Source organism: Columba livia, chromosome 1 (assembly GCF_036013475.1).
Source record: "Columba livia isolate bColLiv1 breed racing homer chromosome 1, bColLiv1.pat.W.v2, whole genome shotgun sequence".
NCBI classification, from domain to species: domain Eukaryota; kingdom Metazoa; phylum Chordata; class Aves; order Columbiformes; family Columbidae; genus Columba; species Columba livia.
Genome location: NC_088602.1, coordinates 152,655,455 through 152,668,431, shown reverse-complemented (window position 1 = coordinate 152,668,431; position 12,977 = coordinate 152,655,455). Strand labels below are relative to the sequence as shown.

Genomic DNA, 12,977 nt, shown 5'->3' with positions numbered 1-12,977 from the left:
GAGTCCAGACAAGGGTCACAAAGACGATAAAGGGACTGGAGCATCTCATATATGAGCAATGGCTGAGAGAACTGGGACTGTTCAGCCTGGAGAAGAGAAGGCTTGTTGAGGGGAAATCTTATCAATGTATATAAAAACCTGAAGGGAGGGTGCAAAAAGACAGAGCCAGGCTCTTTTCAGAGGTGCCCAGTGACAGAACCAGAAGCCGTGGGCACAAACTGAAGCACAGGAAGTTCCCTCTAAACATCAGGAAACACTATCTTATTATGAGGGTGACCAAGCAATGGCACAGGCTGATTGCTCAGAGAGGTCATGGAGTCTCCATCCTTGAAGATTCAAAAGTCATGTGGACACAGACCCAGACAACTGACTCTAGGTGGCCCTGCTTGAGCAGGTGGAGGTTGGACCAGATGACCTCGAGAGGTTCCTTCCAACCTCAATCATTCTGTGACACCAACTAAGGAAGTCAGTTAGAAGTTAAGTAAAACAGTTCTAGTCTCCCAAATCTCCTGTTCTCTAACCAAACCCAGTTGCGAACAACAAGCCATGCAAAAACATGCCCCCACTTAGTTGAGGTTTTTGTTTGTTGTTTTATTTGTTTGGGGTTTTTTTTTGTGTTGTCCTTTTTTTGTTTTGGTTTTGTAGTGGTGTTGGTGGTTTTTTGTTTTGGTTTTGTAGTGGTGTTGGTGGTTTTTTGTTGTTGTTTGTTTTGTTTTGGGTTGTGTGTGTTTGTTTTTCCTTTCTTTGGGGTGGGGTGGGGAGGGAGGTTAATATCGAAATTAAAAGTTTTCATCCAGTGACTTACCTTCAGAAGTTCTACAAGTCTGCATAGAGCTTTCACCGAGGTTTTGGTCATAGGTTTTTGCACTGACATGTAGAGATTCATTGTAGTTTTAATGATGGTGCTAAGACTATATGCATAAAGAAAACCCTAAAAATAAAATGAGTAAAGGCGAAAAAATATTCACAACATAGCAGTCAAATAAGTCCTCTGTTTTGTTTCATATATGACAGAACTAACTTTTGCCTCTTCACAGAGTACCTACCACTCCATCTAATACACTAGCCTAAAGTCCCAAAGCTGAAGGAGACCCTTTTATTGGGCAGACATTATGAAACTGCCTACGAGTCATTAGATCATCTGATCATTAACCTCTTCCAGAGCCATTCAAATTAAGCACAGCTCAGTGAATTAATCGCACAGCCTCAAAGGTCTAATAATTTCAGACCTACAGTAAACCAACCCATCAAACAACTCCCATCCCTCCAAAACACAGCTTATCAGAAAAACAAACTAAAAATTCCAGGTTCTGTGAAATAAATACACCGACAGTACTTACACAGTTCTGTGCTGTCTAAATAGACCTGTCCATCTCATAAAGAATAAGCAATCATTTCCAAATCAACACATGCCAAGTTTTTAAATACAATGTTGATTGCATACAGCATGACAAAAATGTTATTCAACTTATTTCAAAGGAAAAGTAGTAACAATAAAAAAGAGACTAGGAAAAGACAGCAAGTGGTCTAGGAAACTCAGTTTGTTCCAGAGTAAAATTTACTTAAGTGCACTGCAAATAACTGCAACATAAAAAACTACAGATCCTTGTACATGTACGTCTTTAATACGGAAGATTCAGGATCATGCTTCTAGAACACACCAGTTCTCATAGTTTTTTCTTCAGGCAGATAGATACATATCAAAACCAGCAAAAAATAAATTCAGAAATAAGATGTGTCTTGCATTAAGACTACATGCTGTTAGTAGGCCAAAAGCAAATCAGCTGCCTCAGAACGTAGTTAAGATTCTTGCAAAGTACCATCACTAGGCAAAGCACAATGAAACAACACAAAACCTTTACTTGAAGTATGTATTGTGCTAAATAAAACTAAATTAGACACTGGTTCAGTCCAACTTATGTACCTTACGACTGACTCAAAAGGAAAAAAAAAAACCAAAACCTTTACTATAGGGAAACAAGCTTTCTTGATTTCGTAAGTCAAGAGAAAAAGTCAACATTTTAGCCACCGAATAATTAGGCAGGTTTCCTTTCCCCACATGCCTTACAGAAGTACCTTTTACAGATTTACTTAAAAGAGTATCTGCTGAGTATGTGAAGTTTTAGAAGAAATCCCACATCGTAAAATAACACACTGATGATCACAAAACCTCTGTGATTTGTTTTTATATTCAATAATTTGCACCAAAACATCAGTTTGCTGCATCATTTGCTGTATCACCACATTAAAAGACTGCACACCTGGATGAAGACATTGCAGCGGTTCAAAAGATCTTCTGCAAACTTATCCGTGCGTTGCTCCTTTGACAAGAGAGATTCCATTTTTGTCATCCACGAGCTCACAAAAACATAATATGACTGCATATCTCTGGAAAAGGAAACAATGTTACTCACTTCAAATAAGAACAGTATGAGGATTTTCTTTTCTCTTTCCAAAGCTTAAATTCTTCCAAGGGAAATATGTTAAACCTTCAGTCCCCAAAGTAATAACTCTCCATTCCCAAAAGTATCAGAACCTCATACTCACATTTTAATTCTGTACTGGTAAGGATTAGTCTGTCAATTATATCTGCACAAACATACCCCAAGAAGTCAAAATTATCTATCTTTCCAGAGAACAAATGGCCCTCTTAGTACATATACTACACTTCTTTAAATTAAAGAAGTAAATACAACTGCTAGAAAATGTTTTCAAACACTAACCAAGAAGTCTGACAGTTACATTAATTTTTTTCCTCCAAGTTTGAATTTTTATATATATATATATATATATACATCTATATATATATATGTGTGTATATATATATATATACATATATATATATATATATATATAAAACTTGTCATTACGTCAGTGCCAAACTGGACTGCTCTTAAATAACATAATTCTCCAGAAGTTAATATGTTTGGATTACACTAGTTGTAGTTAAATGTTTCAATACAGTTCACTTTTAAGACTGCCATTTATTCCACGCTACAGAATTGTGACTCTGCAAGACTACATGTTGTAGCAGTTATAGCAGGAATCCATGTGGGTCATTGATTACAACATGAAAAAACCTACACTTTGATAACTGGCCTTAAATATGAGTACTCTTCAAAGGCAATACAAGAACTTGTAAAAAAGGAAGAAGTTACTGGCAGAATTCAAATCAGCAGATGCAAAAAATCTGCATTCTATTACAATATCCTCAAAAATGTCCACAAATACCCAGATCTTTTTCAACCTTTTCTTAAGATTAAGAGCCACAAGACATGACTTGTATCACTGCCCAAAACCAAAAGCAAAGCAGCAGAGCAATGAGGATCCATCCAGGAATTAAAGCCCAGGAAAGAACTGAGTCAGAGCTCTTGACTCTTCCTATGTATGTAGGACATGACCAGCAAGAGATGGATAGAAACAGAAATAGGGCGGTAGTGAAAATAATCTGCCAGAAGACCACGTAGACATAGAGCTGTTTTCGTCCCCTCCCACCTCCTCTCCAACCCAGTTCTGCCAGCTTGCATATAGGGCTGGAAGACAACCTGCAAAATATAAGTTTTTACTTCTATTTCACAGACCTCGTTTTCCACCTTCTGGTTTTGGTCTGCAACACAAATAGAAATCTTAGCCCTGTTATCTCCCTACATAGTGCAGCACACTTGTTCATAAGACCAACAACTAAATAATTCCAATTCATCTTTAAATATATTTTAGAAAGAACTTAGAGAAGAAAGTGACTTGCAAACAACATGCACAGTACAAAAGAAGAGAAGCCTTTTCAAATACAGATAATTTCAAAGATTATTAAATCAGCAATTAAAACAGTCATGAAGAAATAAATGCTTGCAAAGAATGTATCATCACCAAGCAGAAAAAAATTCCTCTATAACCCTACTAGTGAATTACCTCCATAAATACAGTTGAAAGTATGGAAATAGAAGTAGCTGAAACAATCAAATATTTAGAATGGCCAGGAACATTGTTATTTTGGTGACATAACACACATTTTCCTGAAAGCTTAGTTTTGACTAACACCTTTTCAGCAATGCTAATACACACATATTGCTGTGGTGAAATGGAAAAGTTCATTAACACCAGCACATGCTACTACACTGAATGAAGAAACCCCTGTGTTTATAAACTATTTGGCAAACAGCAGCATGAAGCAATATTTAGGAAGCATACTTGGTAAGTGACTGTGCCTTCTGCTGTAGAAAGTTCTCCCTTTGCATTTTAATTGTATGAATACTTTTCTTGTCCAGAAGTTTGGCAGCAGCTGGTATCTTCTGAATCAGGAAGTTGTCAGCAAACCAGATAATGTTAGCAGTTAATGTGATGGCTGGTACCTGGGGGTAGGCGGAAAGGAAAAAAAGAGAGGGGAATACCACAAAGTAGCAATAAATGTCAGTAACTGCATCAAATACTATGCCACCATGTATGTTCCTTTTGCCTCTTTTGAAGCATAACATGCAATTCCATTTACTTCTGCATAAATAGTTTCTACAAAGTTATTAGGTTCATGTTAAAACAGGTTTCTCCCCTATAACCCATTATGGACAGCACACACAAAGTTATTACCATTCTCGGTGATTCTAAATGGTATTAGAGAATTTATAATTCCACTTGATATGAAAATTCCTCAATCACTTTTGTACTTACAGGTCTTTCAAAATAGACAAGGTCAAAACCCAAAGCATTTATTTAGTCCCACAGTACTAATACTCTGTTTCCCTCAGAATAAGACCTACCCCAAAAATAAGCCCTAGCATGATTTTTCAGGACTTTTGAGGATGCTCAAAATATAAGCCCTTTTCCAAAAATAAGCCCTAGTTGCAGTTCATTTAAAAAGTCAATTTAAATAGTGTCCAGGGAGCCATACATGTAAAAAAGTAATATGTTTTGGATCAAAAATTTATATAAGATCCTGTATTATTTTCATGGAAAGAGGGTAGCTCAAAACATTTTTTGTCCTCAGTGCTTCATTAATCTTGAGAGGAAACACTTTAATTGTGATTTTAAGTTATCTTACCTTGCTGCTAAGTAAGTGCACAGGTTTTAGACCATCTTTAAAAGAAAATGGGGCAGTAGGGGAGGAAGTTATAAAAAGTAGAAAAATCTTAATTTTGCTTTCTGACTTGTTTTGGTAAATTGTGCATTCTTTCTTGTCCCAAGTCTGTGCTGTGCCATACTACGACGAAAATTACCTACTTCATTACTATAGATTTTTTCCCCTCTTAATCATTGACAAAATACTAAAGCATTTACCTTTTTACAGACATCCAACAATGACTTGTAAAATTTCTTATCTATGGTCCGAAAAATCTGAAAGTGCAGTACAAAGAGGCCACAGATGCCCACATATTTATCTCTCTGGTCGATTTCTGAAGGTTCACCTGCAGAAAAACACAGGTTTTGAAGTCTACTTCCACATAAACAATACAAACAATCTTAGAAACAGTGAAACCGGCAGAAGAAACATGAGCTTGCATTACCAAGTTTGGCTTCAACATTTGCAAAAGCTGTGCGAAGTGTATGAGCAAATTCTTCAGCAAACGTGCTGTTCTTCGACACCAACACTCCACCATTTACTGAATCAAATTGTTGCTCTATAGCAGCCTAAGCAAAAAGGAAAAAAAAAGCATAACGATAATGCCATGAATTTTGGGTCTTAAAAGAACGCTGATTTTGCAAGAGAAGAATACTCCAAGAGGGCACTGATTTAAGAATAACCTAAAGTTAGTCCTAGACTCCACAACACATAGATTTTTAACTATGTGTAAATTATTTACTATAAGAAAAGAAAAAAATAAAAACCTCTCTTATACCCATCATTCAAAAAAAACCTGCATTTTATTTACTTCATATTTCTCTTAAGGGACATTTTTAAAGAAACCACTTGATGTGCTAGTGATACAAAACTAGATGTGTATTTGCATTAAGTTAGAATACATTACAAACTATCTGTTAACTAGACAAGATTATCATGCAAGCCACTTGCAAGATGTGATTCATGAACTTGTAGCATAAAACCCCACACCACTGGTGGCGGTTTAAAAAAAAAAATTACCAAAGCCCACAAAACAGCCAAAAAAATAGAAACACATTACAGATTTTCTAAAGATATTAGAAAAGTCTTTAATGGAACTGTATTTAAGAATATTTTTAATGTATTTTTGTTAGGAAGGGGCATTTGCAGGACAGACAGGAAACTTCCTGAATGAATACCAGACAAATCCTACTGATGTCTCAAATGTATAATGAAGTGTTTGTACTAATGCAATATTAGAGAAATGGATGAAAAACTAAAAGATGAAAAATGGATAGCTGCTAGCAATGTCCTCTGAAAGAATAAGCCAAATTATGCTTAATTATTTATCTACAGTTTCCCTTTCAGAGGCTTTTACAGAACAAAACTTTCTTTCCTATGTCATTTAGGATGTAAAAATAAGAACGGAGCAATAGGCCGGTTCAACTGACTCTGCTGTGACCAGATTCGGCAATGCTGTCTTCTGCCCACTATACCACAACATCTGATTTCAGTGTCTCAAATACACACTTTTCTCAAAAAGGTAGCTTTTTGGATGAAGACATTTAGGCTGTTTCAAAAAATACTTCTTATCCACCTGTACACTTGCATGTTTAAGATATAACAAGAGGTCACACTTAACGTATTTTAAAGACTACTGTGTAGACTTCAAGTAGCAACTAAAATAAAGTGGACCTAAGCCTGACCACTACTGAAATTTCTGGTGAAAGACAGACTCCCTGCTAATAAAGTTCTAATGCCAAGTTGTCTGTGTTTCTTTAATTCTGCAAAACAGTAAGCATCCACTGCTACCATTCAAAGCCTGGCACAGTTCTAGCATGTAAGAAATGCAAGGATCAGAGCATGTAGTTTTTGCTTTGTTGTTGTTGCTGTTGTGGTGTTTTTGTTTGTTTTTTTATTTTCCCCAATCCACAGATGAGAGAGTTAAAACCACACATCACCGTATCCAGAACAAAATAAAATAAAAAACAAGCAAACCATTCTAAAAGAGTGTCATTTTAACGTAATAGTTTCTCCTATCATACCAGGAAACATTAATTTTACTACCTGAAATATCATTCCATCAAGCAGCTGGCATTCCAGTTTTAACAGCAGCTTTTCAAATGGCTTCAGTTTATCTTCTTGAATCCCAAACTTAGAGGGGTTGTGATGGACAGATTTTAGCAGCCTGCAAGGATTAGGTGTGGAACACATACATACAACACAATTAAAACACAAAACAGTTTTATCTTATCCTGTACTATACTGATAACAGATTTTAATTGCCCACATCTGTGTCCAGCAGCAACCCCCAAGTTTAAAAAAAAAAAAAGAAGAAGAAAAAAAACCACTAGGTCTGTATAAGCCATTTGCATTTGAGTAACTGCCATTTATTCAGGTTTTCAATGAAACAGAGTAGTTATTACACTAATGTAACTATCTTTATAATTGTTGACCCTTCAGCTTTTACTTAAGACAGTGTTCTTAAATCTGTATGCCCATCCCCATGGTTGATATGGATAGTCTTAGATCAGTTCTTTGCAAAATTAGATTTCTTATTGAATATATTTTATATATCTGCCTGTCAAGATGCTTATCACATACTGTAAATATAGCATTCAGCACTTTAAAAACTTACTGGTGCTGTTAGAATGACAAAGTGGGAGCTCAGCCCTGACCTTCATCAAAACCTCTGGAAAACTCTTGGCGCTATCAAAATCCATGTTCCCAGACTGACTTTCTTGGAACCAAAAGACACACACATGCTTTTTTTATGTTGTGGGAGTATGTTTCACACCTTAAGAGACACACCTCTTATACATAGTCCAGTGATCTTTTAGAGTGGCATGATTGTCAATTATTTCATCAAGAGTGATTAAGACTGTGAGCAGCTCTCCCAGATGCTCATACATTGCCTGTTTAGAACAGAAAGAAAAGGACTGTATTTACTGAAAAGTTTATTACAGTCATGCCTGGCAAGTAAAATTTCAGGTATAAGCCAACAAGACATTAGCTAGAGAGTTAAATTGGAGATTTCTTGATTTGATAGCTTAAAGATTTAGTATTCCTTACAGTGACACAGTGCAGTGCAGGAACGGCCTGAAGTTCACTGATCAAATTTGACACTAAAGATAGGATTTTCAAAATTGTCTACACGCATAAGCACACATTGCACACAATAATGGAGCATGCAAACACTTTTCAACTAAGAACACTATACTATGACAAACATGGAGATACCAGCCCTTTCCGCATAAAGGCCAGAAAATGTTGATTAACAAAATGAAATCTTCAGAGACTGAAAGCTGTACATGACATTCACTTTCTAACTGTTTTTCTCAGGATTAATGATCAAGATATTCTCACCTGAAAATGAACTCCAGACGTCTCTATAATTTTAGGTGCATTCCTGTAAATAAAATAAATATTTTAATGCCTTTTAAATCCTTAGAACAGAGCACATTCATCAATTCTGTATCACATTGTGGTCCTTGTTTTTTGGGGTACATTCTTCTTGATTAACACAGTAACTTCAAAAAACAAATTCTCAAAATCTGATTTGAAATATTTGTATGTGAAATCTGTGTACTGTGATCAAATTTAATATTGCATTTTTAAACGTACAGCATGTGACTGCTTTAAACTACTGATTGCATTCAGCACACCTGTATATCACTAATTCCCAATTCAGTTGTCCTAAGAGCAAGCAGCCTTGATACATACGGCCTTATGGCTCAAAAGTACAAAATCACTTCACACATTTAATCAAGCCAGGTCCAAGCTACATATCCATGTACATATGGATATGTATGGATACATACATATCCATCAAAATCCATGTTCCCAGACTGACTTTCTTGGAACCAAAAGACACACACATGCTTTTTTTATGTTGTGGGAGTATGTTTCACACCTTAAGAGACACACCTCTTATACATAGTCCAGTGATCTTTTAGAGTGGCATGATTGTCAATTATTTCATCAAGAGTGATTAAGACTGTGAGCAGCTCAACCTGTCAGTGATATACAGGTCAACCTGTATATCACTAATTCCCAATTCAGTTGTCCTAAGAGCAAGCAGCCTTGATACATACGGCCTTATGGCTCAAAAGTACAAAATCACTTCACACATTTAATCAAGCCAGGTCCAAGCTACATATCCAGCCTTGTTCATTCAGCACCACACAGAAAGTCTACTTTGTGCTGCAGAAAACGGCAAATAAAACTAACAAGAATTCTGCTAGCCTATCTAGAATGGGAGAAAGGAATCAAGAGACCTGTAGTTATATTCAGAGCTAAACCAAACAATTATATTCAGAGCTAAACTCTTCAGAGTTTTCAGAGGAGCTAAACCAAACAGCTCTTACTAAGCTCAACATCAGCTGGTAATATCATGGTAGTTCTGTGAGGAATCTACACCAAGATTTACATATCTAAAACATTAGACTGTGAAAGTGATCTGATTTTTAAGCTTCTGAAGCTAACAGTATCCATTGTATCAGTCAACAGAAGGAACATCTCTCTCCAACAGAGCAAGGCTGAAAGAATGATAATACAATATATTAATCATAAAGACTAAGTGCCTCTGAAGCATCAATTCTATCAAAAAAGGTAAAAAATAAAATTCTTGTATCTCATTATATAAAAGCACCGCTTTTAATGAAAATAAAACAAATCCAGTTTCATAATGGCTTCTGAAGTCCAAGCTTGCACAGCAAAGCACTCTCCATATGTCTAGACAATGTTCCAAAAACAATCACACCTTAGGTAGAACATTAATATTTTATACATTTGTTTAACTATATGAAAACAATATAGCATTTCAGGGAATAATTACTTGTTGCTGGTATAAAGAACAGCCAACTGATGCACTACATTCACCACCACTTCATAACATCGGGTAACAAAGCAAGACAGCTCCTGAAATACAAGAAAATAATTGCATATATATGTATAGACCCTCCTCATACACAAATTGTCATTACTTTCAAAACACAAACCACCAAACTTGCAGCCCAAGCTTCAACTACATTCGTAATCTAAGTCAAGTGAACAGACCTGCAGCAGAATAGAAAACATCCTATTAACTAACAGCTCCAAAAAAGGAACTGGGACTAAGCTGAGAATTTATTGAACGCTAGCTCCCAGTACAAATTTTACTATTAAGGGACCAATATGCACTGTGGACAGCAAGAAAAGCATAATAAGGAAAACAGAAATGGCTTCACATATGCATATGGCTTTCACAGAATTGCTACACAGGGCCACATTTTAATGTGGATATTGATTCCTTAAAAAGGTATAGAAAAAGAGTAACCACAGCAGGTGACAGACATATCTTGTTGTAATAAACTGAACTCCTGAAAACTTTTAAGGACAGTAAGAAGTGATTTGACAACTGCACCCAAGTACCTTCAGAGCAAATATCCCCAACAGCAAAGGCTGTGCACTTTCCCACTAGATTCAAGAGTCACACTCTGGAAACCAGTGATAGCTGAATTCAAATTAGAAACACAGAAGCCTGTACCTACTGCAAGAGTGATTAGCCACATAGAACTGCTTTCAAAACAAAACAAAGTCTTTGAGAAGTATGTTTGACTAAAGCAGAACTTATGCTCAGTTACATAGTACAAAATGAGTAAGAACAGGTCAACTCCAACCACATAAAGGACTACCGTAATTTCTATAATGGATTTTAACGAGGCATTCCTTGAAGAATAGGATTAATGGGTCTGAGTCTCCCTGAAGTGCAATTATATTTGTTCATTAATGCACTGTATAATCCCATCAGGGAAAAGTCGGCACGTGATGAGTCTAGTCAGTCAGCACACAGATGGTTTCATAGCAGTCAGCCCACGCTGGCTAGTCAGCCAGCCTGCTGCTCCTGCCAGGAGACTGGCTAACAGCTGAATTGTCTTCCTTTCCATCAAAATTAGATCTTATTTGGGCGTCTGCCTCCTATTAGTCACCAGTTTTCACAAAACATAAAAGTATCATTACTCGTTATACTTTTTGGGCTCTATCAAATGCAGCTGAAACAAGCCAACAGATTTTGGAGGAAGATTAGTAGACAATCAAGATGATGTGTCCTGGGGAAGGGGGATCAGCCGCCACTTCAAAACATCCAGGAGACAGTCCAATTTAACAGCACATGCAAATTAGCAGCTACATAATACAGATGAGATTATAATTTTATCAGTTCTTCATATACACCATCTTCTGCAGGATCAAGAGTACCTAACTAGTGTTTCACAACACTACTTTGATAGGGTCTTTTTTTAATATTTTGACATAGCAAATTTGAGTCTATCACGTCTAGTCAATCAAGAGATCCTGAACTCAGAAGAGCCAATAAACCATGGAGATTAGCTTTATGAAAGCAACATTTCACCCCTTTTGTCATCTTCATTTGTATTTTCATACTGCCCTTGAAGATACACTTATAACATTGACCAGAACAGCATTTCCCAGTCTACAAATATAGCCTACTACTGAGTGGATTTAGGGGAACACAATAGTTGAAAAAGAACAAACTCTATTAGGAAAATTTTTCCTCATAGCTTTAACCAAAGCAATACACACCTGTTAGCACAGTAACCTTCTCTTTGGGGCAACTTCCTCCATCTGCTGTCTTTACCAAGTTGCTCAACTTCCAGCAAGCCATTGTAGCACACATACAAAGTGAGCTCACAAGCAATGCCACTGTATTTTTGTGTAGTGTTTACCCTAAAAATATACATATCGGCATATATTCCCTAAATAAACATAAACCTGATCTACAGAGTGGGTTTGCAATACACACAGATATCCAGACAGCCAATCACCCCACTCTCAACTTCTACGCAAACAGACCACCCTCATGGGGCAGGGGGTGGGCACAGAGAAGAAGTCTGAAAAAACAAAAGTGTACAGTAGCCCCATTTCAGACCCACTAAAAGGTCATAGAAACACTTTGTTTGGAAGAGACTCTCAAGACCATTGTATAATAACCTTAACCTAACTTTGGCACTAAACCACATCCCTAAGAACCTCATCTATATGACTTTTAAACATCATTAAACATGTATGACCATGCTCACACACTCTCTCTTCAGCCATAGTTTCACCTTTTATAGCAGTATTAATCTGAGATGGCAAAATTTTCCAGACCACAGAACTGTGAGCCATCAAGTCTATATTTACCCCAAGTCCCAGAACTTAATGTACTACAAAATACATCTAAATCCATTAACTACGCATCTTGGTCTGAAGCACACCAGATGTAGGGACCACATTTGGGAGACAATTAAAAAAGCTAATACTTTCACACTGAGTTTAAATTGTAACAAGCGGACACATGGTTTATTTTTTGTTTGATGAAACAAACAAATAATAATAATAATCATCATCATCTACAATGCAGGATTTAAATAATAAACTGATTCAGATGAATGAATGAATTCTGGGCAGTTCCAGTAGGACTGCTCCAACTTGGTATTTGCGCGAGGTTATAAAAGGTTTTCCTTGCAAGGACAAGTCTGGTTAGAAAATGTTGTAGATGAAGAGCAAAAAGATTTGAGAGACTGGGAAAAATATACTCCACAGCCTTCCTCATTGTCATTTAGAAATGAAACATTAAACAATCCCTCTAGAATAGTCTGTTGCTGCAATTAAGACTTTGGCCTGCTTACTCTGCTCTAGGACTCAGTAAGAAAAAGGTCTCTGCTCAGTAAGAAAAAGAGGATGAAGGCAAAAACTAAGTTGATAAGACCAAAAGTTTGAAAAATGGTGTCCTGGTTTTGTTAAAAACAAGTTTCTCTTTTAGTGAATTTGCCTGTCAGCTAAAGCTTTCATTTTAGCTGCATTTTCCTGGAAAAACAGATATGTGTTTTGGTAAACATAGCAATGGAATGCGAAGTTATTGATAAGCATGGATGGACATCTCGTGAGAGGAGCAACGAGAAACAGG

General features: G+C 36.5%; 1 protein-coding gene across 2 annotated transcripts in view; it reads right to left on the bottom strand.

The window, feature by feature from the left end:
• Positions 1 to 12,977, bottom strand: part of WASHC4 (WASH complex subunit 4) — a 43,339-nt gene that overhangs the window by 20,868 nt on the left and 9,494 nt on the right. For both annotated transcript variants that reach the window (XM_065038988.1, XM_065038997.1), the window contains exons 7-15: positions 9,867 to 9,949; positions 8,396 to 8,438; positions 7,841 to 7,944; positions 7,097 to 7,217; positions 5,496 to 5,619; positions 5,269 to 5,396; positions 4,189 to 4,349; positions 2,262 to 2,388; positions 806 to 931 (exon numbers count right to left, since the gene is read on the bottom strand). In XM_065038988.1, coding sequence (XP_064895060.1) covers positions 806 to 931; positions 2,262 to 2,388; positions 4,189 to 4,349; positions 5,269 to 5,396; positions 5,496 to 5,619; positions 7,097 to 7,217; positions 7,841 to 7,944; positions 8,396 to 8,438; positions 9,867 to 9,949 — 1,017 coding nt within the window. The remainder of the gene's footprint in view (positions 1 to 805; positions 932 to 2,261; positions 2,389 to 4,188; positions 4,350 to 5,268; positions 5,397 to 5,495; positions 5,620 to 7,096; positions 7,218 to 7,840; positions 7,945 to 8,395; positions 8,439 to 9,866; positions 9,950 to 12,977) is intronic.